We start from the raw sequence: 25,071 nt of genomic DNA on the forward strand, positions 1-25,071 counted from the left end.
TATCTGATATGATTCTGAGTTCATCCTGTGTTATCTTACACAGCTCTGTCACCCAGGCCGGAGTGCAGTGGTGCAATCTCAGCTCACTGCAACCTCCACCTCCTGGGTTCAAGCGATTCTCATGCCTCAGTCTCCTGAGCAGCTTGGATTACACACATGTGCCACCATGCCTGGCTAATTTTTGTATTTTCAGTAGAGATGGGGTTTCTACATGTTGGCCGGGCTGGTCTCAAACTCCTGACCTCAGGTGATCCACCCGCCTCGGCCTCCCAAAGTTCTGGGATTACAGGTGTGAGCCACTGCACCCAGCCCAAAAGAGCTATTTCGAATTATCTCTCTGAAAGGTCACATATCTCTGTCTCTCCAGGATTGGTCCCTGGTATCTTATTTATTGGTGTTTGTTGGGTTAGGTCATGTTTTCCTGGATGGTTTTGATGCTTGCAGATGTTTGCTGGTGTCTTGGTATTGAAGAATTAGGTATTTATTGTAGTTGTAGTCATGACTTGTTTGTATTTACCTTCTCGGGAAGGTTTTCCAGGTATTCCAAGGGACTTGCGTGTTGTGATCTAAGTGCTTAGTCACTGCAATCAAATCTGCATTAGGGGCCACTCCAAGCCCACTAACACTGTGGTTCTTGCAGACTGATAGAGGAACCACCTTGGTGGACTTGGGTAAGACCTGGAAGAATTATCTGGATTACCAGGCAGAGATTCTTGTTCTCTTTCCTTATTTTCTCCCAAACAGGCAGAGTCTCTTTCTCTGTGCTGAATTGCCTGGTGCTGGGGGGAGGAGAGTTACAAGTATCCCTGTGGATCCTCCACCACTACTGGGACTGTAGTGGGTTAGGCCTGAAGCCAGCACAGTGCTGGATCTCTCCCAAGGCCCCCTGTAACCACTACTTGGCTACTGCCTATGTTTGCTCAAGGTCCTAGAACTCTACGATCAGCAGGTGACGAAGCCATACAGGCTTGTGTTCTTTTCAGGGCAGTGAGCTCCCCCTGGCCCCAGGTGGTCCAGCGATGCCAGGGCTTGGAGTTGGAAACCTTAGAAATCTACGTGGTACTCTGTTCTACTGTGGAAAAGCTGGTACTGAAACCATAAGAAAAAGTCCTTTCCACTCTTCCCTTCCCTGTCCCAGGCTGAGAAGTCCCTCCCCATGTCCACCGCCACAACAGAACCATGGGAATGCTGCCAGGCCATTACTGATGTTTACATTAGGCCCAAGGGCTCTTCAACTCAGCTTGTGGTAAATGCTGCCAGGCCTGGAACTTACCCTTCAGGGGAGTGGGCTCCCTCTGGCCCAAGGTAGATCCAGAAATGACACCCGAGAGCCAAGGCCTGGAACTGAGTATCCCTGGGGCCTCTTTGGTGCTCTTCCCTATTGTTGCTATGCTGGTTCCTAAGTTACAAGACAAAGTCCCTTTTGTTCTTGCCTCCTTTTTCATAAGCAGGAGAGGACTCTCCTCATAGCCACCACAGCTGTGAATGTGCTAGGTCATACCTGAAGCCAGCTTGTCTCCGAATCTGACCCAAGGCCCACAGCGTGTACTACCTGGTTACACTGCTGGTTATTCAGGGCCCATGGGCTCTTTAGTCAGCTGGTGATGTGTCCTGCCAGGACTAGCTCCTTTCCTTCAATGCAGCAGGTTCTCTTCTGGCCAAGGGTGTGTCTAGTAACGTCTGGAAACCAGGGCATGGAATGAAGCCTTCGTGACTCTGCCCAGTGCCCTTTCTTACTGTAATTGAGTTGGTATCCAAGATGAAAAACAAAGTCCTCTTTACTCTTTCCTCTTTTCTCAAGCAGAAGGAAGGGGTGTCTTTTGGAGCTGCAAGCTGTGTTGCCTGGGGTTGGGGGAGGATTGGCACAACAACTCTTTTAGCTGTGTTGCTGGTGTGTCACTGGGTCATGTGCCCCCAAGTCCACTGGCTCCAAGTCCAGTTCAGCATTGGGCCCCACCTAGGAGTGTAGTACTTGTGGCCTAAACAGCCTTTCAAATTTATGTAGGACCCCAGAGCATTTTAGTCCACGGTGGCAAGTGCTTGTCAAAACTCAGATTCTGTCGGCTGGGATGGGAGCTTCCCGTTTGGCTAGGTCTTGTCTAAATGCTCCCTCCGTGGGCATTAGCTGAGTTCTGCCTGGTGTTGGCAGCACTGAGCTCCAATGCAATGCAGAGCAATTGCTGGGCTCTCCCTCCTTGACATGCACAGATTCTCTCTCTGTGCCATGTGGCTGCCGCTGGGGCATAGAAAAGAAGAAGTGGTGTGGGCAACTCAAAGCTGTCCTTCCTACCCTCTTCATTGCCTCTTTCTGCAGTATGAAGTTAAAACCAGGTAATGTGATTGCTCACCTGATTTTTTATTCTTATGAAGGCGCTTTCTTACATAGGTAGTTGTTACATTTGGTGGTCCTGCAGGGAGAACAATCAGTACAGAATTCTATTTGGCCATTTTGCTCTGCTTCCTCAGGTCAAATCATGGATGTTCTTATTGCCATCTGAAATGATGAATCCTTTCTACGGGGTTCTCCATTTACTTTGCCCAGATCCATCACAGGAATCACTATCTATGGCAGCTATAGCCTCACAAAGTGTATTTCTTAAATAATAAGACTTGGAAGTTGAAGTTATTCCTTGATCCATGGGCTACAGGATAGATACCGTGCTAGCAGGCATGAAAACAACATTAGTCTTGTACATCTCCATCTCCATCAGGTATCTAGGGAGACTATGTGCATTATCAAGAAGCGGTAATACTTTGAAAGAAAGCCTTTCTTTTCTGAGCAGTGGGTCTCAAAAGTGAGCTTAAAATTTTGGTAAAAACCGTAGTGTAAACAGATATGATGCCCTTGGGGTTTTGTTCTATTTATAGAGCACAAGCAGATTTAGCATAATTCTTAAAGGCCTTAGGATTTTCAGAATGGTAAATGAACACTGACTTTAACTTTAAGTCACTCAGCTCCATTTACCCCTAAGAAGAGAGTCAGCCTTTTCTCTGAAGCTTTCGGGCCAGGTATTGACTTCTTTTAAGCTATAAAAGTTCTCAATGGCATCTTCTTCCAGCATAGGGCTGTTTGATCTACCTCCAGCCTGGGCAACAAGAGCAAACCTCTGTCAGGAAGGGGAGAGGAGGGGAGGGGAGGGGAGGGGAGAAGGAAGGAAGGATAAGACGTAAAGAAAGAGGGACAGAAGGAAAGAGGAAGAAACGAAGGGAGAGAGGGAGGGAGAGTAGCCACTTCCCTCAATGATCTTAGCTAGATCTTCTGCATAACTTACTGCAGCTTCTATATCAGCACTTGCCGCTTTACCTTGCACTTTTATGTTATAGAGATGGTTTCTTTCTTTAAAACTCATGAACCAACCTCTGCTCACTTCCAAGTTTTCTTCTGCAGTTACTTCTCCTCTCTCAGCCTTCACATAATTAAAGGGAGTTACGACCTTGCTCCGGGTTAGGCTTTGGCTTAAGGGAATGTTGTGGCTGGTTAGATCTTCTATTCAGACCACTCAAAGTTTCTCTGTATCAGCAATAAGGACGTTTTGCTTTCTTCTCATCCATGCATTTACTGGAGTATCACTTTTCATTTCCTTTCAGAACTTTTCCTTTGCATTCACAACCTGGCTGTTAGGCACAAGAGGCCTAGCTTTTGGGTTATTCCAGCTTTTGACATGTCTTCCTTACTAAGCTTAGTCATTTCTAGCTTTTGATTTAAAGTGAGAGACATGAGATTTTTTTCAACTGAACACTTAGAGGCCACTGTATTAATTGGCCTAATTTCAATATTGTTGTGTCTCAGCAAATAAGGAGGCCAGAGGAGAAGGAGAGAGATTGGGAACATTGTTGGTGGAGCAATCAGAACACATGCTACATTTATGAATTAAGTTTGCTGACTTCTATGGGCATAGTGTGTGGTGCCGCTAATTACAATATTATCATCAAAGATTACAGTGATTGTAGATCACTATAACAAATATAACAGTAAAGAAAAAGTTTGGAATATTATGAGAATTACGAAAATTATACAGACATAGGAAGAAAGCACGTGCTGTTGGAAAAAATGGTGCTGGTAGACTTGTTCTATGCAGCATTGCCACAACCTTCAATTTGTAAAAAAAAACAAAAACAAAAAAAACCCGAGAAACAAAAAGAAAACATAGTATCTGTGAAACACACTAAAACAAAGTTCAATAAAATGAGGTTTGCCCGTATTTCATTTGCTTCCACATAATCTGAGAAATTGCTAGGTCCTTCTGATAAAGTACGATTGCTTGAAGAATCTTTCTGCCATCTACTTATCATTGTATTGATTAAAAAATTTTTTTTTCCTAAATTGAAGTTTAATCACTGCATTGATCTTCTTTACTTTCGACTGACTTCATAAACCTCTAACTTATCCTTTCTTTTTGTCCTGAATTGCTGATCACACTGATGAAATACTTTTAAAAACAGACACCCAAATTTAACTTTCATTTTCAAACACCATAGAGTTGCTACATTCTGTGATCTATACTTATAATGTAATAGCTGAGAAGATCTGTTGCTGTTACTACTCAATTTAAAACAATGCACTGAATACATTTTCTGCAGGATCAGACATTTCTTTAAGTCACTAAAAAAAGATTATGTACCATGTCTTTTAGGGGAATGATTTAAGAAAAAAAAAAAAAAAAACTCATATAGCAATATTTGAATGAGTTGACAATAGTTTGTACAATATTTTGACCAATTACCAGTTTTGCAATTTGTAAACCAGCTGTTGTTTTTAGATTCAAGCTAGTTTTGTGTATAAATAGAGTATTTCATGTGTCTTTCCCCTCCCTCTATGTGTCTTTACAGGGTAGAAAGGTTTCCAAAGGCAATGGCAATTAGTGGTGCTATCTGAGGCTAACTTCCCAGGCAATTTAGGCAAACAAGATTTTAGCCTGAATTTTCCAGGTAATTGCCTTGTTTTGCTGCTAAGGGCAGTTTGGGGAAGAGTAGCAGGATTAGACTAAAATACATTTTTTAAATCCACACACTCAATAGCAGCATGTGTTTGTAACTGTCATGTATTTTGGGAGATAAAAAAATGATGCCCCACGGCAACAGTATTTGGCTGAAAGACCAAACCATCTAGGTTAATTAAATATGCAACATTTCTGCTAATACTCCTAAACATATTCAATTGTTATACCACTGGAAAGATCTTCCATTTTTCACACCAATTTCTACCCTCCCAACTCGAGCATCAGATTTGTATATGGATTAAAAAAAAAAATGCATAATAACACCACCACCAAAAACCAACTGTTTCAGATGCACAGTATACCAACCCATTAAACAAGTCAGTGTGGCAAAAATATAGCCTGTAGATACAGGCAACCCAGATATTTATTGACTTTGAAAAGTTATTAAAATTCCAGAAGCCTCAGTCTTCCCATCTGAAAAGGGGCAATAATAAATATTTTCACAAGCTGGTGTTAATGCCCACTCCTGCTTCGCAGAAGTTTTCTTTAATTATTTTATTTTATTTTTTTTTTTCAGAGACAGGGTCTCACTCTGTCAGTTATGCTGGATGCAGTGGTGTGATCACAGCTCACTGCAGCCTCAAACTCCTAAGTGATCCTCCTGCCTCAGCCTCCCCAGTAGCTAGGACTACAGGCAAGCACCACCACTCTGGTTAATTTTTAAATTTCTTTAGATGTGGGGTCTTGCTATATTGCCCAGGCTGATCTTGAACTTCTGGTCTCAAATGATCTGTTTGCCTTGGCCTCCCAAAGTGCTGGGATTACAGGCATGATCTACCACACCTGGCTTCTTTAAATATTTTTAATAAATTTATAATCACAGGTTTAAAATGCACTTTTTAATCGTTGTAACCATTGCATACTTCTGAATGTAACAGCTCATGATAGTACTTCTTTCACTTTCCATCCATGATGTAAAATATACTACCTTTTAATTTTCCTAAATTTGCCTTTTTCAAGTTTCAAATAATATCCTTAGATTTTATAACTGAAGAAAAAATTCTTATAGCTGCACTTTTCATGATTTCTAGACCTCTTTAACAATTATCATCTCTTAAATGCTTGGGATTTCTTTGCTAAAGTGAGGCAGAGAATTTCTAATTGAAACCCAAGTCATTTAAGTATATGCGAATTTTTAACAGAATTACCCTAGAGCAATAATTTGCAAATGACTGGGGAACATAAGGGCACTTTTAATTTGAAAGAAAAACCTTTTTAAAGGTACTTTTGATATGATCAGCCTATCGTTCAGCAAAGAACTGCTGTTTGGGCATTTCACTTGGCTACAAAGATGTGAAAGGCATGAATCTTACAGGCACTGAATTGTGTTGGTCTCTGAGAGCTCATAATCCAGGGAGTGGTCTGTATTATTAGCTACTGACTTGCTTTCAAGTACCATTTGAGGTGTTGATCATAATCTTTAAGTACTTAGAACCCTGAGCAATTTAAGGATTGTGTGTCTCTATGCAGTCACTGAGATAAGCTATTTTTCCCCCTTTCCTTGCATAATGGTCTGGAGGGCAGGGTGTGTCCCTTGGAGGTCCGCTGTCAGCAGATTTTCCAGGCTGTTGATCCTTTTTTTCCCCCTTCTTGTAGAGTAGATTCTTCTGGTAGAATGACTCCCCAGCGTGGATGCTTTTAAAAGATGACTTTATTGCTCTTGACTCAGCTTTTAGATATCTTTTAACACATTAAAAGAGTAATCCATAAACTAGTCTATAATTTCAAGAACTGCAATAAATCAGCAATACAAGGTTCACCTGAGTTGCTTGTCCTTATGTCATATACTAGGATCTTGTATCTGCATGTAGACAAACAACCTAGGAGTTTGACTGGAATAGAGCCCCGAAGACATTATTTCAGCAGAGGCACACAGATAGATGACAGTGAAAATCTCAGTTCAGTAATTTACCTTGCAACGCATTTGTTCTGCGTGGAGCTCTTCGTGGTGATCCGGTAGACACTGGGAAAGCTTCTTTTTGAAAGTTCGTAGTTTCTCCAGGGAATCTGCTATTCCTTTCTCACATTTTTCCCAGTCCTATCATGTGAATAAAAACAAATAGCATAGATGTTTTTGATGTAGGAAGCTGGGGGAAAAAGAAAAGATACACTCTTCTTCATTCCCAGAGAAAGAATGAAAGTTACACAGATGGCTGGGTGTGGTGGCTCCCACCTGTAATTCCAGCACTTTGGGAGGCCAAGGCGGGTGGATCACTTGAGGTCAGGAGTTTGTAACCAGCCTGGCCAACATGGTGAAACCCCATCTCTACTAAAAACACAAAAATTAGCTGGGCATGGTGGCAGGCTCCTATAATCCCAGCTACTTGGAAGGCTGAGGTAGGAGAATTGCTTGAACCCGGGAGGCAGAGGTTGCAGTGGGCCAATATCACGCCACTGAACTCCAGCCTGGGTGACAGAGCGAGACTCCTTCTCAAAAAAAAAAAAAAAAAAAAGGAAGTTGCCTGATGAACAATATGAAGGTAGGCCCACACTCATTGCCAGGGGAGGCAACATGCTCTTGTCATCTGAAGAGCTGAGTTGAAAACTGACTCTGTTACTGATTATCTGGGTGGCTTTAAGCAGATAATGCTCCATGTTTTCCCTATGAAAATGGAAAAAATACAAACTCTCCATATTTAATGGAGCCCAAAGGAAGTAATGAGTGTCAAGGCATCAAGCACAATGATCAGAATATTATGGGTACCCAAAAATGTTATCTGAATCCGAATCTATCTCTGCAGAGGTAGGACTATAATCTCAGCACCTTGTCCCTTTCTTAACTCCATCCATAACTGCACCCAATATCTACCCTTTCCCAAATGTACTATAAGGGATTAAAAAAAAAAGAGGATATGGAATGTCTTACAGAAAGAGAAACACACACTACAAAAGCAAGGCATTTTTGACTGGCTTTATCTTGTTCATGCTGAAACATACATAGCAAAGGATTAAATGTGTAATACATAAAAACCCATATAAATTAAGACGTAGAAAAAGAGAGATAATGCACAATTTAAGAAATCTATATCTAATATACAAAGTAGCGGTAAGTGCTTTGGAGACGAATAGGCCAGGACAGATGGTAGAGATTGGCAGTATAGAATGAGGTAGATCTCTATGTACTGACAAAATAAAACATCTATTGTGTGGTTATGTTTTGAAAGGTTACACAGCAAACTGGTAACAATGGTTACCTCTCAAGAAGATAGGAGAATTTGGATGGTATGATAAGGGAAATTTCATTTTTTACTCTGCATACGTCAATTATTACCTAATTTTTAAAAATCAGACACATGTAATTTTTTTGTAATAAAAAAGTGAAATTTTTTAAAATGACAGGAACCAAAGTGGAGCTTGATTTTTTTTATAGCACCTTATCTACACATTAACTCATATCCGGTTTCTTAGTGCCAGTGAAAATTAAACTTAACTAAACAAGTCTCCTTCATGTTGTCCAACACTGCCCGTTTGTCAAATTCTCCAATCCAGGCCTTTCCGCTCCTTACTCATCTCCCCAGTGGCCACTCCCTACACCACGAATTACAGAATTCCAAAGCAAGACAACTAGAATCATGGCTAGAATCATTTTTAGTTGTCAATATGGTGTCAAATCATGTTCCATCTTCCTTCACAATATCTCTTTCATTATCAGCAGTCTTGTCTTATCTGGATTCTTTCTACTTCTCTCCTGACACCTTAGTCTGAGCATAACAACCGGGAGGTGTTATTACTACAACTATCTTCTGGAAGCAGTGTTGACTAAAGTGCCTCCTTACTCAAAATATCTTTATTCAAAAAACTGAACTGAGAATTTGGCACAAGTCTCATTTCTCTTTAAAATTCCTTCATGGAACTTCTTAGAGTATATAACCACATTCCCTCTTCCCAATTACCAGAAAAAAAAAGTCCTTAAAAAACAAACAAAAAAAATTGTCTACCAGGGACAGAGTTGTTGAAATTCTCCTTTGTTTTAAAATATCTTGGCTGGGCGCCGTGGCTCACGCCTGTAATCCCAGTACTTTGGGAGGCCGAGGTGGGTAGATCACGAGGTCAGGAAATCGAGACCATCCTGGCTAACATGCAGAAACCCCGTCTCTACTAAAAATACAAAAAATTAGCCGGACGTGGTGGTGGGCGCCTGTAGTCCCAGCTACTCGGGAGGCTAAGGCAGGAGAATGGCGTGAACCCGTGAGGCAGAGCTTTCAGTGAGCTGAGATTGCACCACTTCACTCTAGCATGGGCGACAGAGTGAGACTCTGTCTCAAAAAAAAAAAAAAAAAAAAAATATATATATATATATATATATATATATATATCTTTGTGTTCCCAGGCTACAATTAGCTCATCATGCTAACCATAGTGAGGGTAGACAAAAAGATTCTCTGTCTACTTAAATTAAACAACATTCTCAATAAAACTATCAAACACCCTGAATTCAATCAACATGCAGTTGACGAAGGTTTATTGATCTAAAAGAGATAAGATCATCACAGGTGCCACGACCCACACCTATAATCCTAGCACTCTGGGAGGCCAAGGAGGGCAGATTACTTGAGGCCAGGAGTTTGAGACCAGCCTGGTCAACATGGTGAAAACCCATCTCTACTAAAAATACAAAAATTATCCAGGCGTGGTGGCGTGCACCTGTAATCCCACCTCCTTGAGAGGCCTGATGCATAAGAATCACTTGAACCCAGGCGGTGGAGACAGCAGTTAGCCAAGATTGCACCACAGCACTCCAGCCTGGGTGACAGAGTGAGACTCTGTGTCAAAAACAAAAAACAAAAAACAAATATTAAAAAAGCAAGCAAGCAAGAAAGAAAGATCAGCTTCTTACTTTTCAGAACAAAATTAAGAGATGATAGCGAAGAAGGTGAACATACAGAACGTGGAATTATAATGCCTATTTTTGGCATACTTACTAACAGTATTAAAAGTTAAATATTATAGCTGTGGTAAAAAAAATACACTAAAATGAGGGTATATAAACAATGAAATGTAGATTCATAAATTCCTTCTTAGGCAAACAAGATGTAGTGTTAAGAGTCAAAATAAAATAAACTTTAACAAGAAGAGAAGAGGGATTCCTCTTTTCAAGGATGACTTAGATTCTAAATCTATAACTAAGTCCTTTTATGACATGAATTATAAGGAAATAACGTAATGTCATGAGCCTGCAAATATCTCTTAAAGTGGATGTTTTCTACACCAACAAACAGACAGACAAGAAAAGCAAATGTAGTGACTCAGACATCATGCCTTATTATGTCTTGGAAACATCTCCAAAAATCGCATCACAAAATAAAAAAAAAAATGATTAACATGTTCTCTACAGGATGAGTTACAATGTTTTAAATCCTTTCCTAAAAGGAAAAGGAAGAAAATGAACTTGGCATATTATATTACTGATGAAATTGTGCTGTGTGCAAATAATAGCTCTTTATAGATGTTCAGTGGCATTTTTGATGGATTGCTTCCTACACAGAAGGCAATATTTTATTAAATAAAATTCAATATAAATCCAGTGGGTGTGCACACTTTAAGTATTAAAAAATACACAAAAACCAAAATCTTAGTCATTCCCTTCGATACAAACATGTGTCAGGCCCAATTTAATAGATACCCTCATTCAAGTGTTGGTAATTATCAACATATACAGGACCATAACATTTAGGTGTCTTTACTTTTGAAGATCATAATAACATCAACTATGATATCACTATCATTCATTTAGTGCTCAGTATGAGCCAGGTAAGGTACCACATGATTCACTATCATTATTTCATTAAGTCCTCACAATGGCCACATGGAGATGGTGAAATTATACACCCACTCTACAGATGAGGAAACTGAGGCTTAGATAAGATAAGTTAACCAGGTCACTTGGTTTACCATGATTTTAATTTGAGATTATCTTATTTTAGAGGCCCTGTCGTTTTGAAACTGCTCATTTAATTATGCATTATACATGCAATTGGAGAGTGAGAGAGAAAAGTATATTGTGGGAGGTCCGGATAAATCTACATTTTCCAAAACTTACTGTGTGATCAGTATGTGATCTGCATCCAACTAAGGGCTTAATATACCTCCTGGAGATTTTATCTCGTGGCAACTTGCTTGGATCAGCTAAGATAAATCAAGAATATCTTTCTGGATTGGTTTTTCCCTTCCATAAAAGAAGAGATACCAATCTTGAAAACCACTTTAGAGTCTCAGATTAGGGAGTGGAACCTACCCTTTGAATTTCTGTATGGATTTATAAAGTCATCACATGGCTAAGGTTTCACACTGGCCATTAATCAGAATTCATGGCTTAGACAGTCTTATTAGACTTTACTTTGTTGGGAGGTTGTCCTGAAAAATTAAATGCTGAAAATTGGGAAACTTTTCCAGTTTGTTCAAGATAAGACAAAGTCTTAAATAAAACACTGAGGATCAAAATGCTGCAGGATATTATTTCATGATTTCATTATTTGATCTGCAGAATAACAACGGGAGGAAGTAGTACAACGACTAAAAGAGTTTTTTGGTTCGATTTTTTCTAACCGAACTTACTTTCAACAAGAAGGCTAGTTTTTTCTTCTGTTCTTCCAGCCGCACGCTGGCTGATTTCCATTTCTCTTGGATTTCAGTGAGTTCGGCCTGCAAAGCGGCCTCAGCGCCACTATCCGCAGACAGAAGGAGTTGCTTGCCAGCCTCCACAGTCAGGATGTAGCTGCCTTGTTGCCGCAGGAACACCTTTTCTTTGAACTGAAAGGAACCATAGCTTTTTATTTTCTCATTATTTCTTTCATCATTTCCTTCCTACAAGGCTTTTTAAATGGCCCTAACTGAGTGTAGCACGCCCTCTTTCATCCAGCAAACATTTATTGTGGTGGTGCTTTGCACACGCATGCACCAGTGAATAAATGAGTGAGAATACACTAGAGACAGGCTTAGTTTCTATCTCCAAGGTAAGTACAATTGATGCAATAAGAATCACTCTCTAAGACTGATGCGTGGGAATACAGAAGGACATCTGACCCAGCAGGGGGCGCATCAAGAGGCAGAGAGGCTTCCTCAAAGCAGTAAAGGCTGAATGAGTCTTGGAGACATGAACTTCACCAGATTAAGAAGGACCTGGTGCGGTGAGATGAGTGTGATCAGGAGTGGAGGAGAGGACACCTTCTCACAGAGAAATGAGGATGCGCACATTCAGTATATGAGAAAAATATGATAGATTCAGGAAACTAAGTATGGTTTTCAGTGGCTGGAGTGTGGACGGCACATGAGAGAGTGGTAGGAGATGAGGCCAGACCACATCTTGCAGAAATTTGGTTTTTATACTAAAAGTGACTGGGGTTCACAGAAGAATACTGATGTTTGGATTAACGTTTTAATAAAAGCATTCAGGAATCAAGTAAAAGTAGAATGGAAGAAGGGTATGTGTTGGATATACTAAGATTAGGAAGTTACTGTCTATCTGGGCAAGAAATCACGAGTACCTAACCAAGGCAGTGGCAGCAGGGATATAGAGTTGGGGAGATTAGATAAGGGAGTGATAGACAAGGAGAAGTATAGCTCTCAAATTATTCTAGGATTCCTAGACTGATGACACTTCCTGGAAGTGTGATGGGAAAGGGAGAATAGTCGGTCTAGAGATCACAGGTTCTGCTGGGACCCACAGGGTACAAGGCATCTGTGATGCACATAGACATAAACCCAAAAGGTGGTTGGAAACACGAGTCAAAAGTACAGCAGGTAAATATGACCAGAAGATACCGATATGCCCCTTCTCTGCTGGTAGGGGGCAGTTGAAGTCATGTCTGCGAATGAGGGCTCCCAGAGAAATCTGGAGGAGAAAGGAACCAAAGAACAGTGACTTTAAAGGAAGAGTCACTGGGTACACTGACTGGGTACACTGGATACACTGGGAAGAACTCACTAGAATGATAGGAGGTATCTGTCTAAGAAGCCAGAAGCCCGAAGGTAAGGGGCAACCTGGAAATGAACAAATAACTCAAACAGGACAGGGCTTCCTGTCTTCTTTGGAGTACTTAAGTTACGTGTTTAAATTGCTCAAGAATAAAACGTATGTAAGCAACATGAAGTTTTTCTTTCCTTGCCATTACCTTTTCATCCCTACTGGGATTTAGTGAGCTGTGGCAGGCCATAATGTGTGAAGTGTGAGAAGCTTTTGTGAGAGGCCGGGGCTTACTATCATTTCACCATTAGATATGGGCTTTGTATTGCAATCATTTTGTATATTTCTGTTGACATTTGAGAACAATGTTTGTCCCAGTTGCAATGTCACTCTAGAGTCCTTTTGAAAAACCGAGGCGAAGGTAAAGTGTACGGTGGAAATGCCTAAGAGGTGTGAGAACACTGTGTTTTGCATCTTACCTGCACTTCATCAAAGAGGGTCCTTGCTTGTTGCAGTGGTATAGGAACACTTCCGAGACCACTCATGGGGAGGTAGGACACTTCAACCAACCATTTACGAAGCTTTTCTGCCATCTCCCTATAGCGTTGCCACTGGCGAATCTGGCTGTCAATGATCCCCCGCCTCTGCTGGGCCCTGCGAATCACTCCCTGCCACTGATTACTGAGGAGTGTCAATTTCAGGTTGAATTCATCCCTAGTGAAGAAATAATTACATGGTAAAAAACACTGTTATCTTGGATGCAGTTATGCAATCAGCCAATGTATGCATTGTCAACAACCCTAAGCCCTGAGAAGTGATCTAGGGTGGTGGTTTTCAAATATCATGCCATGATCTATTATTGGGTTATTGGGTCTATTGTAATTATTTTTTTAAATTAAACTACCGGTGTTTGCAAATGGTGAATGTTTTCATGTCTCAGCATAGGTTGAAGGCAAATATACAATAAGGTCATTGTCCTTCACGCTCTCTCCTTGAAAGCATGAAAGGGGAGGAGTGGACAGCTGCAGGTGCAATGGGAATAGCTGCAAATCCTACGCAGCTCCATAGCAACACGTGCAGCCCGTGATGGTGATGTCGTTTTGTGGGCCACACTGCAGGAAAACATGTGGACAAGGCTTATATAGAATCTCTGTCTTCAGTTCGAATCATAAGCCACTGGAATCAAACTATGTGATTTAAAAAGATTTTTTAAAAACTGTACTCCATAAACTCTCTCAGTATTCCCTCATAATAAACAGCCCCAACTTTTAGCAAATCATTCCACACATTCATCTGAATTATCTCTTCTACATTGTAGGCTGACTTCACTTTATTCTTAGAAAGATGAAAACCTGTTATCATAGTCTATATAAATGTCATTAATATATTTAGAAATAATAAATTTTCCTTAAGATTTCTCAAGTTCAGGCTAAAGAATACCAGATCTTCTAACGTGTTCTTACCTGTTTTCTAGCTTTAAAAAAATATAGGTAGTTCTTCATTAAGTTTTATTTAATATTTAACTTATGGCTCTAGAACTGGCTAGTAAGAGTTTGTCCTATATCAAACAGAATGAGTTTCTATGTAGGTTACAGTGTTATTCACACATAAAGTGCAAGTAATATTGTACTTTAATACTAAATACTGAATACTTGCACTTCTCAACTATAATAGTTTTGCGTTATCCTCTTCTCTTGAGGGTAGAAGCAACTTTGAATTGGACTTACTATTCTGAACTTGTATCTTCTCGAAACTTCCTATTATCCAGAACCACTATAAACTTTGATTTTTGTAACCAAATATGCTGTTAGTCCTAGAAACTTATTTAATGACTCAACTTAAACAAAAGATGAATAATATACAGTCAACATCAACAAAACAAGCATTAAAAATAAAATGTCCTAAATAAAGCCCCTGCAAAAAATTTCGTATGCCCTCTCATTTTAAAAATAGATCCATAAAGGGCCGGGCCCGGTGGCTCATGCCTTTAATCCTAGCACCTTGGGAGGCCAAGGTGGGTGGATCACTTGAGGTCAGGAGTTTGAGACCAGCCTGGCCAACATGGTGAAATCCCGTCTCTATTAAAAATACAAAAATTAGCCAGGTGTGGTGGTACGTGTCTGTAATCCCAGCTATTCGGGAGGCTGAGGTAGGAGAATCACTTGAACCCAGAAGGTGGAGGTTGCAGTGAGCTGAGATAGTGCCACTTCACTCTAACCTGAGCGAAAGAGTAAGACACTGTCTCAAAAATAAATAAATAAATAAACAAATAAATAAATAATAAAATAAAATAAAAAAATTCATGTGATAGCTACTAAGATTTCGATGATGACTTCTGTTTTTGAAAGGAAATTCTGCTGTATATAATCAATGCAGTAGCATTCAATTGTGATGAATTAGGTTCATGATACTTCCCTAAAAGTTACAAGCATCTGTCATTGCAGAAAATGTACAACTCCAGGACTTGAGAATACCATATAATCCTGCTTTCCCTATCAGGTAACCATCCAAGGCCTCCTAGGATTCCCCACCCTCTCTTGATACAACCAAGCTGTCCCAAACTACCTGCCAGCATGAGGAATTACTTAAAACATGACATTGTTCCCTGTGCTTAACTTGAAGCTCTAAAAAACATAACTCACAAATTAACTTTCAGAACACAATACACTTGCAATCTGGGGCCTTCTTATTGTCAGTAGGTTCTAATCTGATTTTTTTTCCTTCAGCTTTCAAAATTCTTTATCCTCAAGTCTAACCTCCCATTTTCATCTCTTTGGTGTATTTTTCCTAAATGTTAGTATTTAAAATTTAATAGACGCTGGCTTGCATGTGAGTATTTAATTTTTATTTTACTTAATGACTCAAACATTTATAATATTGTTAGAGAGTTGGCTAAGAAATGATAAAGCAAAAGATAAAAGTTAATTGTATTTGTATTTGTTTTATTTTCAAGGCCTTAAATTCTCAGGAAAGCTCATATTTAAGTTTGGCTTACTTAAAATAGAATAAATATGATATCACATTTTGTTGTTCCAAGCTTAACCATGAAGATCTTTTATGCAATTCCAAAGAAATATCCACTTAAAACTGAAATTGCTTCTACAACATTAAAGACGAAACTCTCAATAAATGTAATTTATTTTTTATTTTTTGAAAAAATATCAAGTTAACTATAGTCACAACTACTGGTTCCTAAATATGAGAAAGGTATACATATGTAATAGAATACATGAGGCTAATATTCAAATATCACCATGGAAAACAGATTAGATAAAGTAAATATTGTTTCCAGGAAATATAAATATAGTATGAAATTGTCATTTCACTTGCCATAAATCCGGGGAGAAGATAAATTTTTACCTCTCCAATTTTAATAAAGAGATAATTTGCTATTGTAAATGAAGAGGAAGAAAGATTTCAGGCGGCATGTAATCTGACTTAAGGTAGCAAACCATTTTCAAACACAGAAGAATTCTCATGGCATGAGAAAGCTGGCTGGTATGATCCAGTACTGACTGAAAACCAGACATGAGCTCCAGGCCTGATTCTGTTGCTACTTAGTTCTGTGACCTTGGTCAAATCTGTTCACATTTATGGATTTCAGGTTTTTCATCTATAAGTAAGAAAGATGGGCTAGTGATTTCTATGCTCCTTTTACAAAAAAAAAAATTCTGTAATTATGTGAGAATATTAGAAGCATCTGTTTACAAACCACTGACAGGTCATTGATATGGCTCATGCTGATCTATTCATTAATTCCATTTCCTACAGATGACTAGTGAAGGTTGGCTAGGTGATTTCCAATTACTCTATGCCCTTCATATAATATAATAGCAGTTCTCTAAAAAGATTCAATACTCAGTCATTTCAGAGATTGAGACAAGCTTCTCCTCCAATTACTGAGGCTCCACCACAGTTCAATTGCCTCAGGAAGATTGGATATATGCCCTCTAATCTGCTCATTAAAAAGAAAATGATTAATTTACTGGAACCTTTCTTTATAATAATTTATCAAAGATCTTACCTGTCATCAACTTGACCTTGTTCTAGAAGACGTTGCCCATCAATAATGATTGAGTGCAAAATCTGCTGACGACTGAACATCTCGGCTTGAAACAACTATAATTTTAAAAAAAGAAGAACATACTTTAGAGTTCCTAATTTTAGTGACCGGTTCTCTGATAACTTTCCAAATATTCTAGTGTTAGCAAGACTATGAAAGCTATCACCAGCTGAATCAGAAAATGTGTGAAATCCTGCAGTTTAGGAATCATTTATTTTTAAATTATCAATTAAGATACACTCAAAGATAAAGTTTAGTGTTTGGTTTACTAAAACTAGGTGACAAAAGTAGAATTATATTTCTCTTCTTTCTTTCAAAAACACCTAATAAATTAACACACAATTTGTTTTCTGGTTTATTTTGTGTATAAAATATGGTCCATATTCAAAACATAGAGAACAGCTTAGGGCCTTTAAAGAAATCAAAGAAAAAAAAAGAGCCTAGTCTTTTTCTGTCTTTTAAAACTCACTGTTATTAAGTTTCAGTCAGGTTAATAAATTTATTTCACTATTTAAAAAAACTCAACAGCAGATCCTCTAATTATTTCTACTGTTTTTTAAACAGCTTTATCGAGCAACAATTACATACCATACAGTTCACTCATTTAAAATGTTCAATTTAGTGGTGTTTGTTATATTTACAGACTTTACAATCATGACCACAATCAATTTTAGAATTTTTATTGCCCCAAAAAGAAAGTCCATCCTCATTAGCAATCATTCGCCATTTCCTCCCAACCCTCCAGCCTTCAGCAACCACTAATCTATTTTATGTGTCTATGGATTACTTATTCTGGACATTTCATACAAATGGTATCTTGCAATATGTAGTCTTTTGTGACTGGTTTCTTTCCCTTGGCATAATGTTTCCAAGGTTCATACATGTTGCAACATATATCAGTACTTTATTCCTTTTCATTGTGAATAGTATTCTATTACATAGACATATCACATTTTATTTATCCATTTATCAGTTGATGGACATTTGGGTTGTTTTCACCTTTTGGCTATTATGACTAATGCTCCTATAAACAATGTACTTACATAAGTTTTTGTGTGGACACATATTTTCATTTATCTTGAGTATATACCTAGGATATACTGGGAATTGCTGGGTTATACGATTATGCTATTTAACTCTATGTAACTCTATATGGTAACTCTATGTTAACTGTTTTCCAAAGCAGCTTCACCATATTACATTCCCATCAGCAATGTATTAGGGTTCCAGTTTCTTTACACCCTCACCAACATTTGCTATTTTTTCATTACAGTCATCCTTGTGGGAGTGAGATGCAATCTCATTGCTGTTTTTTTCTATCATTTCATCATCTGTCAACTCAATAAAACTGGATTTAAAAATACCTTAGATATCTTTAAATTCTCTATTTAAAAAATTCTGAATTGTTTTTCTTTTCTCTTAGGTAAGACTTATCTCTCCATATGCATATAATCCATAAACACACAGACCAACTTAGTTACACCAGTAAACAGCAACATAAGGACTAACAGTGGGCAAATTTATTACTTTACTTTTATATAGTTCTTCTCCCTCTTTGTTTCTTCAGAAATAATTATAATACAATATAATCAAGAGGTACACCTGGAGAGACATTTGATAGATTGATTTCCTGGTATAAAATTCATATATGCTCTTTGAAGCTCACAACATTTTTAAAGACTTTTGATCAAAGCATAGTCTCTTAAGCAATTGACCTTGGCAATATTAAAGTAGTCTCTAACCCAACTGAAAATTTTCTAACGATCTATACACTTTCCACCAACTTTGCCTGTCTTGAGTAAGTAACCTTTAACCACAACTCTGGCATGATACTTTACAAGGAACTGAAGGCTGACATGTCCTTATACCCAATCAGAGCAGCGAATAGGACTACATTTTTATAATTAAGTTATCAAAACCTCAAGCTTAAGAAAGAAGGCAAAATGATGCATGCATTTGGACACTCAGGGCAAAGGGCATGATTTTAATTCTCCCACACAGCATTTCATAGCATCTTCCAAGGGCCTACAAATTTCTTCTTACCCTCAAATCTACTGATACAACTTACCTCATGTGCTCTCTGCTGTTCCAAAAGATGCTGATAATTTCCTGAAATCTCTACTGCTAACTTTTGTTCTGTCTGAACTAGGAACTCCATCCATGTTTCACATTTTTCCAAGAAAGTCTGATGTTGTAGCAAAAATGACTGCAACTTGCTGAAAGAACAAAGGGCAAAGAACAATGGTTATTTTGCTGCTTATTCTTATATCTCTAGCATATAAAACTAGATTAAATAATCTCTGTGCTCAATTCTCATAACTACCACAAAGCTTTCATGTTAGGTGGTAAAATTTTTTTAAAAAATGAAGAAAGAGGCTGGTTATGGTGGCTCATGCCTGTAATCCCAGCACTTTGGGAGGCCAAGGAGCGCAGATCACCTGAGGTCAGGAGTTCAAGACCAGCCTGGTCAACATGGTGAAACCCCATCTCTACTAAAAATACAAAAATTAGCTGGGTGCAGTGGCGCATGCCTGTAATCCCAGCTACTTGGTATGCTGAGACAGGAGAATTGCTTAAACCCGGGAGGCGGATGTTGTAGTGAGCCGAGGTTGCGCCTTTGTACTCCAGCCTGGGTGACAAGAATGAAACTTCAACACACACACACACACACACAAAAAAAAAAAAAAAAGAAGAAGAAAGACAGTTGAAAAAATATAAAGTTTAAAATGTACCTTTTCAAAAATGATAAAAGTTATGTATATACTTTTAATATATTCTTACTTAAAAGAGTTTTCTGATTAAAGTGCTATTCAGTACATTAAACATGAGAAACGACTTTACAATTTGAATTTCCCACTTTTAGTTCAAATTTTGTCAGTGTTATGGGAAAGATCAGAATTTAGAAACATACACAAGTCATGGGCTTATAGTCTATTGACACATTGGTGCTATGGTGTGAACGTGTCCCTTCCATAATTCAGGTGATGAAACTTAATGGTGAATGTTCGTGATATTCTGAGGCAGAGCCTTTACACGGTGATTAGGCCATAAGGACTCCTCTGTGAATGGGATTAAGGGTCTTATAAAAGAGGATTCACACAGTGTTCAGCACCATTACCCTTCTGCCTTTCACTGTGTGAGGACACAGTAACCCTCCCCTCCTAAGGATGCAGCAAAAAGGTGCCCTCTTGAAAGCAGAGAGCAGCCCACACCAGACAACTGAATCTGCTAGCACACTGACAGCAGACTTCCCAGTCTCCAGAACTGTGAGACTGTTCAACATTTCTGTTCTGTATAAATTACACATTCTGTGGTATTTTGACATAGCAGCACAAACCAGACTAAGACGACTGGAGCAACCAAGACATCTCTTGTTTACTCTACCTGAATCTTTCTGTAGTCTGAGAGGAGATCAGAGACCAATGGCGGTTCAGATTCTGCATCCTTTTGATTTCCTTATCATTCAAGGGTAATCTATATCCAAGCTCATTTAGACGGTCTAAATCTGGAGCCATGCTGCTGAATTTTAACATCTGTCCCTAGAAGGAAGATTTAAAAGTAGGTTTAGCACCATGGTCAAAAAACGCAAAGCTTTTTCAAAGTGCACAGTGAATTTCTGATTTCAGGAAGTAGCTGGTCTTCGGTCTAGTGGTCTCTGCATTTCTAGGCCACTTACTTACAATCTCTAGTGGTACAAATAGCAAAAAGAAGAATCTCCTATTCAGTCTAAACTGCTGCTGCTATTGCTACTCAAACTCCTCGTTATCCTTTATTGACTACTTACATGTATTATATTATTTACTTGATATATTATTTACTTGTGTGGATTATACATGCAAGTATATTACTTTATTTACATGTATTCTATTATTTACTTGATTTTTATTACATATATTATATTACATATACTATTTACTTGATTTATTTACTCATATGTAATTATATTACATGTATCATATTATTTTCTTGATTTATTTACTCATATGTAATTCTTGACAGAACTGCTTAAGGATGAAAATTATGCTGATAAGTAAAAGGCCTTACTTTTTACCATTTATGTTTCATTTGTTCATGCTAATTTCCTCCTTCTTTATTCACAACTAATAAAAGTTGTGACAGTGTTAGCTAACTTTTATTGAGCATTTACTATGAATCAAGCATTGCTAAGAGCTTTATATGTAGTAACTCATTTTATCCTTAAAACGATCACTTGAGATAAGTCATGCTGCTTATTCCCTCTTTGCAAGGGAGGAAAGGGAGGCACAGAAACTAAGTAAATTGCTCCAGGCCACCCAGCTAGTAAATGGAAGAGGGTAAACGAACCTCCTTGGGTTCTTGCTAGAGAAAATAAAATTTCACTTGCGCTATGAAGTCACCACACATTGCCGTAAGAGCTCCAGTTTTAGATCTCTGACCCCCAACCCCACAGCTGGTGAGACTCAACCAAAAGAGCAATCTACTCTTTTAGCTCTCTTCCCTCCCTTCAAACACAGGACAACCTTGTTGGTTCTGGTTTTCCGATGGGTGTTCTTATCTCCATCTAGGAAATTGGTTACAGGAAGGAAAAAATGTCAGGCCACCTTTGGCTATGTGTGTGTCTTCTCTTGGCATGTTCTGCAAAAGACTCATGCTTTCTGAAGGAAGAATAAATCTCAAGTATTGAAACCAAAATATAACTATTAAATGGCATAATTTCCATGGGTAGACATTAGCAATGAACAAAATAGCCATGACACAGTCCTTCCCCTCATGGCACTTACAGGGAGTAAGATACTATTCTAGTAGTCGAAAGTGCAACAGTAGTCCCCTACGCACAGGAGTGTAATTAAATGAGGTGATACGGCATGGAAGAAAAACAACAGTGTGCCATGAAAACGTGTCACTGGGGGGCCTGGCCCTGGACAGACAGTGGAGACTTTCCTGAGAGAGTGACATTGAACAAAATGACCAGGATTTTACTCTTTTTAGTGAGGAGTAAGCTGATGAGGACAAGAAAACAAATCCAGAGAGAGGAAACATCACATGCACAGATGTTGGGAGGCACAGTGGTGCTGGAGTGGCTGGAGGGGGAGATGGGCTATGGCACAGCAGAGTAAGATCCTCAGGAAAGGTGGAACCAGGATGCCACCTTGAGAAGCCACATGGTCTTTTCCCTAAGAGCAGTGGGAACCCTTCAGGGCTTTAACCAAGGGAATAATACGATAAAATTTTCATGTCTGTTGTATTGTTTTGCTTACTTGATTGAATGTTTAAAATCATTCACAATTGGCAGGACACAGTGGCTCATGCCTGTAATCTCAGCACTTTGGGAGGCCAAGGCTGGCAAATCACAAGGTCAGGAGTTTGAGACCAGACTGGCCAACACAGTGAACCCCCCATCTCTACAAAAAATACAAAAATTAGCTGGGCATGGTGGCACGTGCCTGTAGTCCCAGCTACTTGGGAGGCTGAGGCAGGAGAATTGCTTGAAACTGGGAGGCGGAGGTTGCAGTGAGCTGAGATCACGCCACTGCACTCTAGCCTGGGCAACAGAGCAAGACTCCATCTCAAAAAAAAAAAATCACAATTAAGTAAAATCTTTTCTTTTTTCTTTTTAAAAATTATTAAATTAGGCCAGGTGTGGTGGCTCATGCCTGTAATCCCAACACTTTGGGAGGCCGAGGTGGGCAGATCACGAGGTCAGGAGATCGAGATCATCCTGGCTAACATGATGAAACCTCATCTCTACTAAAAATACAAAAAAATTAGCTGGGCGTGGTGGCGGGCACCTGTAGTCCCAGCTACTGGGGAGGCTGAGGCAGGAGAATGGTGTGGACCTGAGAGGCAGAGTTTGCAGTGAGAAGAGATCGTGCCACTGCACTCCGGCCTGGGTGACAGAGCAAGGTTCTGTGTCAAAAAAAAAAAAAAAAAGTATTAAATTAGTTTTAATGGACAAATTATCATATATATTTATGGAGTATGATATGATGTTTTCACACAATGTAGAATGATTAAATCAAGCTAATTAAGTAAAATCCTTAAAAAGAAAAAAAAAAGGTCATTCTGACAGCCAGGAGGAGGGGAGGTTGGGTGGGTGGATGTAGATCTGTGGGAGGCGGCCGTAGGGTCTCAGAGAGATAGGAGTAGCTTGAGCTAGGAGTAGATGATGTTAGAAACAGAGAGGAGAGGTTCAAAAGTTAATAGAGAGGTGAGGGACTGGGCACAGGAACATGGAGAGGGCCCAGCAGTGGGAGGGAGGAGCGAGGTGGTTTCCAGGAGTGAGCTGGGAAATCAGCCTGTGCCCACTGGCAGCACACAGTCCACTGTTTGCCATAGCGAGTCTCACTGGGAGCTCACTTGAAAGAAAGAGTGGGTCTGCATCAGTTTTGAGTTTCCCCTAAGATTTTGAAAACAGGGCTGGGCGTGGTTGCTCATGCCTGTAATTCCAGCATTTTGGGAGGCCTGACCTCAGGTGACCAGTTCAAGACCAGCGAAACCTCATCTCTACCAAAAACACAAAAATTAGCCAGGCGTGGTGGCGTGCCCCTGTAATCCCAGCTACTCGGGAGGCTGAGGCAGGAGAATCACTTGCACCCGGAAAGTGGAGGTTGCAGTGAGCCGAGATCACGCCACTGCACTCCAGCCTGGGCGACAGAGTGAGACGCCATCTCAAAAAAAAAAAAAAAAAAAAATTTGAAGACAGATGGTAAAAGATCTGGGACTCAGATTAACACACTTACCTTAAGTTCTTCCATCCTTTCCTGGATTGTGGAGAGGTCAGATGAATGGCTAGGGTCCTGCCCTTGTAGTATTTCTTCAGCTTCCACTATCCAGGCCTCCAGAGCTTCTAAACTCTTGGCAAAGGTTTCGTAATCAAGAACTCCAGCCTTTTATTCCACAAAAGAAATTGGTATTTTAGTAAAAAAAAAAAAAAAAAAAAGGTATTTTAATAAAGACTAGTAAAAGGGCAAGTGGATATTAAAATTATTTTTCATATTCTTGTATCAAATTGCCATTCTCAAGACATCATTCCTATTAAAAAAACAAAGCTATAACAATTTAAATCTTCTTTATGTAATTTTTCTAAAAACTAGAATTATTTCTATGCACCATAAGTGAGTAACAATCAAAATTATTCTTTAAATACTTGAACAACAGGTCTGAAAAATCTTCTGATTCTTGTAAAAGTCTAAGTTAAATAAACATGAATATTCATATTAAAGCCGCTTAGTGTTTATTAATTGAACAGACCATGTGGCAGGCATTGGTTTAGGAACTTGCATCTTAAACCGATTCTTAAATTATTTTGCAGAGAACAGCGCAAAACTTCCACCTTCATCGTCCCCACCAGAACTTCCAAGTTTTTTTCCCCTTTTTTTTCTTTAGTCTTGAAGGAGGTATTGTTGCAATGATGAGGAATTCTTTTTCTGTATTTGTGCCCAGATGTGAGAGAACACCCAATTTATAGAAGATACTAAACAGGAGCTCTGTACCTGTAACGAAGTCTGCTGTTTGCAGAGAGCCTGCTCTAGGGCACACAAGTGTTGACTCAAAGAGAGTTGATCCGATTGAAGAGCTGATGCTGCTGAAGCATCCACTTGTTGCTTCAGTTGCTCTCCCAGCTCATGGAGAACAAAGAGGGAGTCTTTAACTGTACCCAGTCCTTTGAGGAGGTCCTATAAAAGGTGACAATATGCCCACTCTGAAGCATGTTGATACTCCTTATCATAAACAGCAATTGGCAAAGGGCTATACATGTAGAAACACACAATTCCTACTGATCAAATTATTATGCTAAATAACCTTCACCTGTGGAAAAATGATCAAGCACTGCAATTTTTAAAAATGCTATGTATATATATTAATATTTTAAACACACATTATATATATATAACCTATGGATATATATATGTAATTACTCTTTTGTTAGTAAAAGCTATGTAGGTTCATTATAGGACCTTGGGGAAATGCAGAAAAACATACATAAACAAGACAAAAAAAAAAAAAACATGATCCAAGAGTAGAGCCAATAACTGGAAATATTTTGGCAGCTTTTTTCCCGCCTCTACGTAATTCATATCAAATTGAAAACAAAATGTTATATTTTTCCTTTTTCTATTATTATT

At 39.0% G+C, this 25,071-nt stretch overlaps 1 protein-coding gene across 13 annotated transcripts in view; it reads right to left on the reverse strand.

Annotated features, from left to right (window-relative positions):
- The window catches only part of SYNE1 (spectrin repeat containing nuclear envelope protein 1), a 529,762-nt gene that overhangs the window by 73,473 nt on the left and 431,218 nt on the right, over positions 1-25,071 (reverse strand). For all 13 annotated transcript variants that reach the window (XM_028847246.2, XM_077999556.1, XM_077999555.1 and 10 more), the window contains 8 exons: positions 24,439-24,621; positions 23,686-23,832; positions 20,351-20,505; positions 19,035-19,182; positions 16,928-17,022; positions 13,383-13,617; positions 11,556-11,750; positions 6,913-7,038 (listed from right to left, as the gene is read on the reverse strand). In XM_028847246.2, coding sequence (XP_028703079.2) covers positions 6,913-7,038; positions 11,556-11,750; positions 13,383-13,617; positions 16,928-17,022; positions 19,035-19,182; positions 20,351-20,505; positions 23,686-23,832; positions 24,439-24,621 — 1,284 coding nt within the window. The remainder of the gene's footprint in view (positions 1-6,912; positions 7,039-11,555; positions 11,751-13,382; positions 13,618-16,927; positions 17,023-19,034; positions 19,183-20,350; positions 20,506-23,685; positions 23,833-24,438; positions 24,622-25,071) is intronic.

Source organism: Macaca mulatta, chromosome 4 (assembly GCF_049350105.2).
Source record: "Macaca mulatta isolate MMU2019108-1 chromosome 4, T2T-MMU8v2.0, whole genome shotgun sequence".
Taxonomy (NCBI): Eukaryota; Metazoa; Chordata; class Mammalia; order Primates; family Cercopithecidae; genus Macaca; species Macaca mulatta.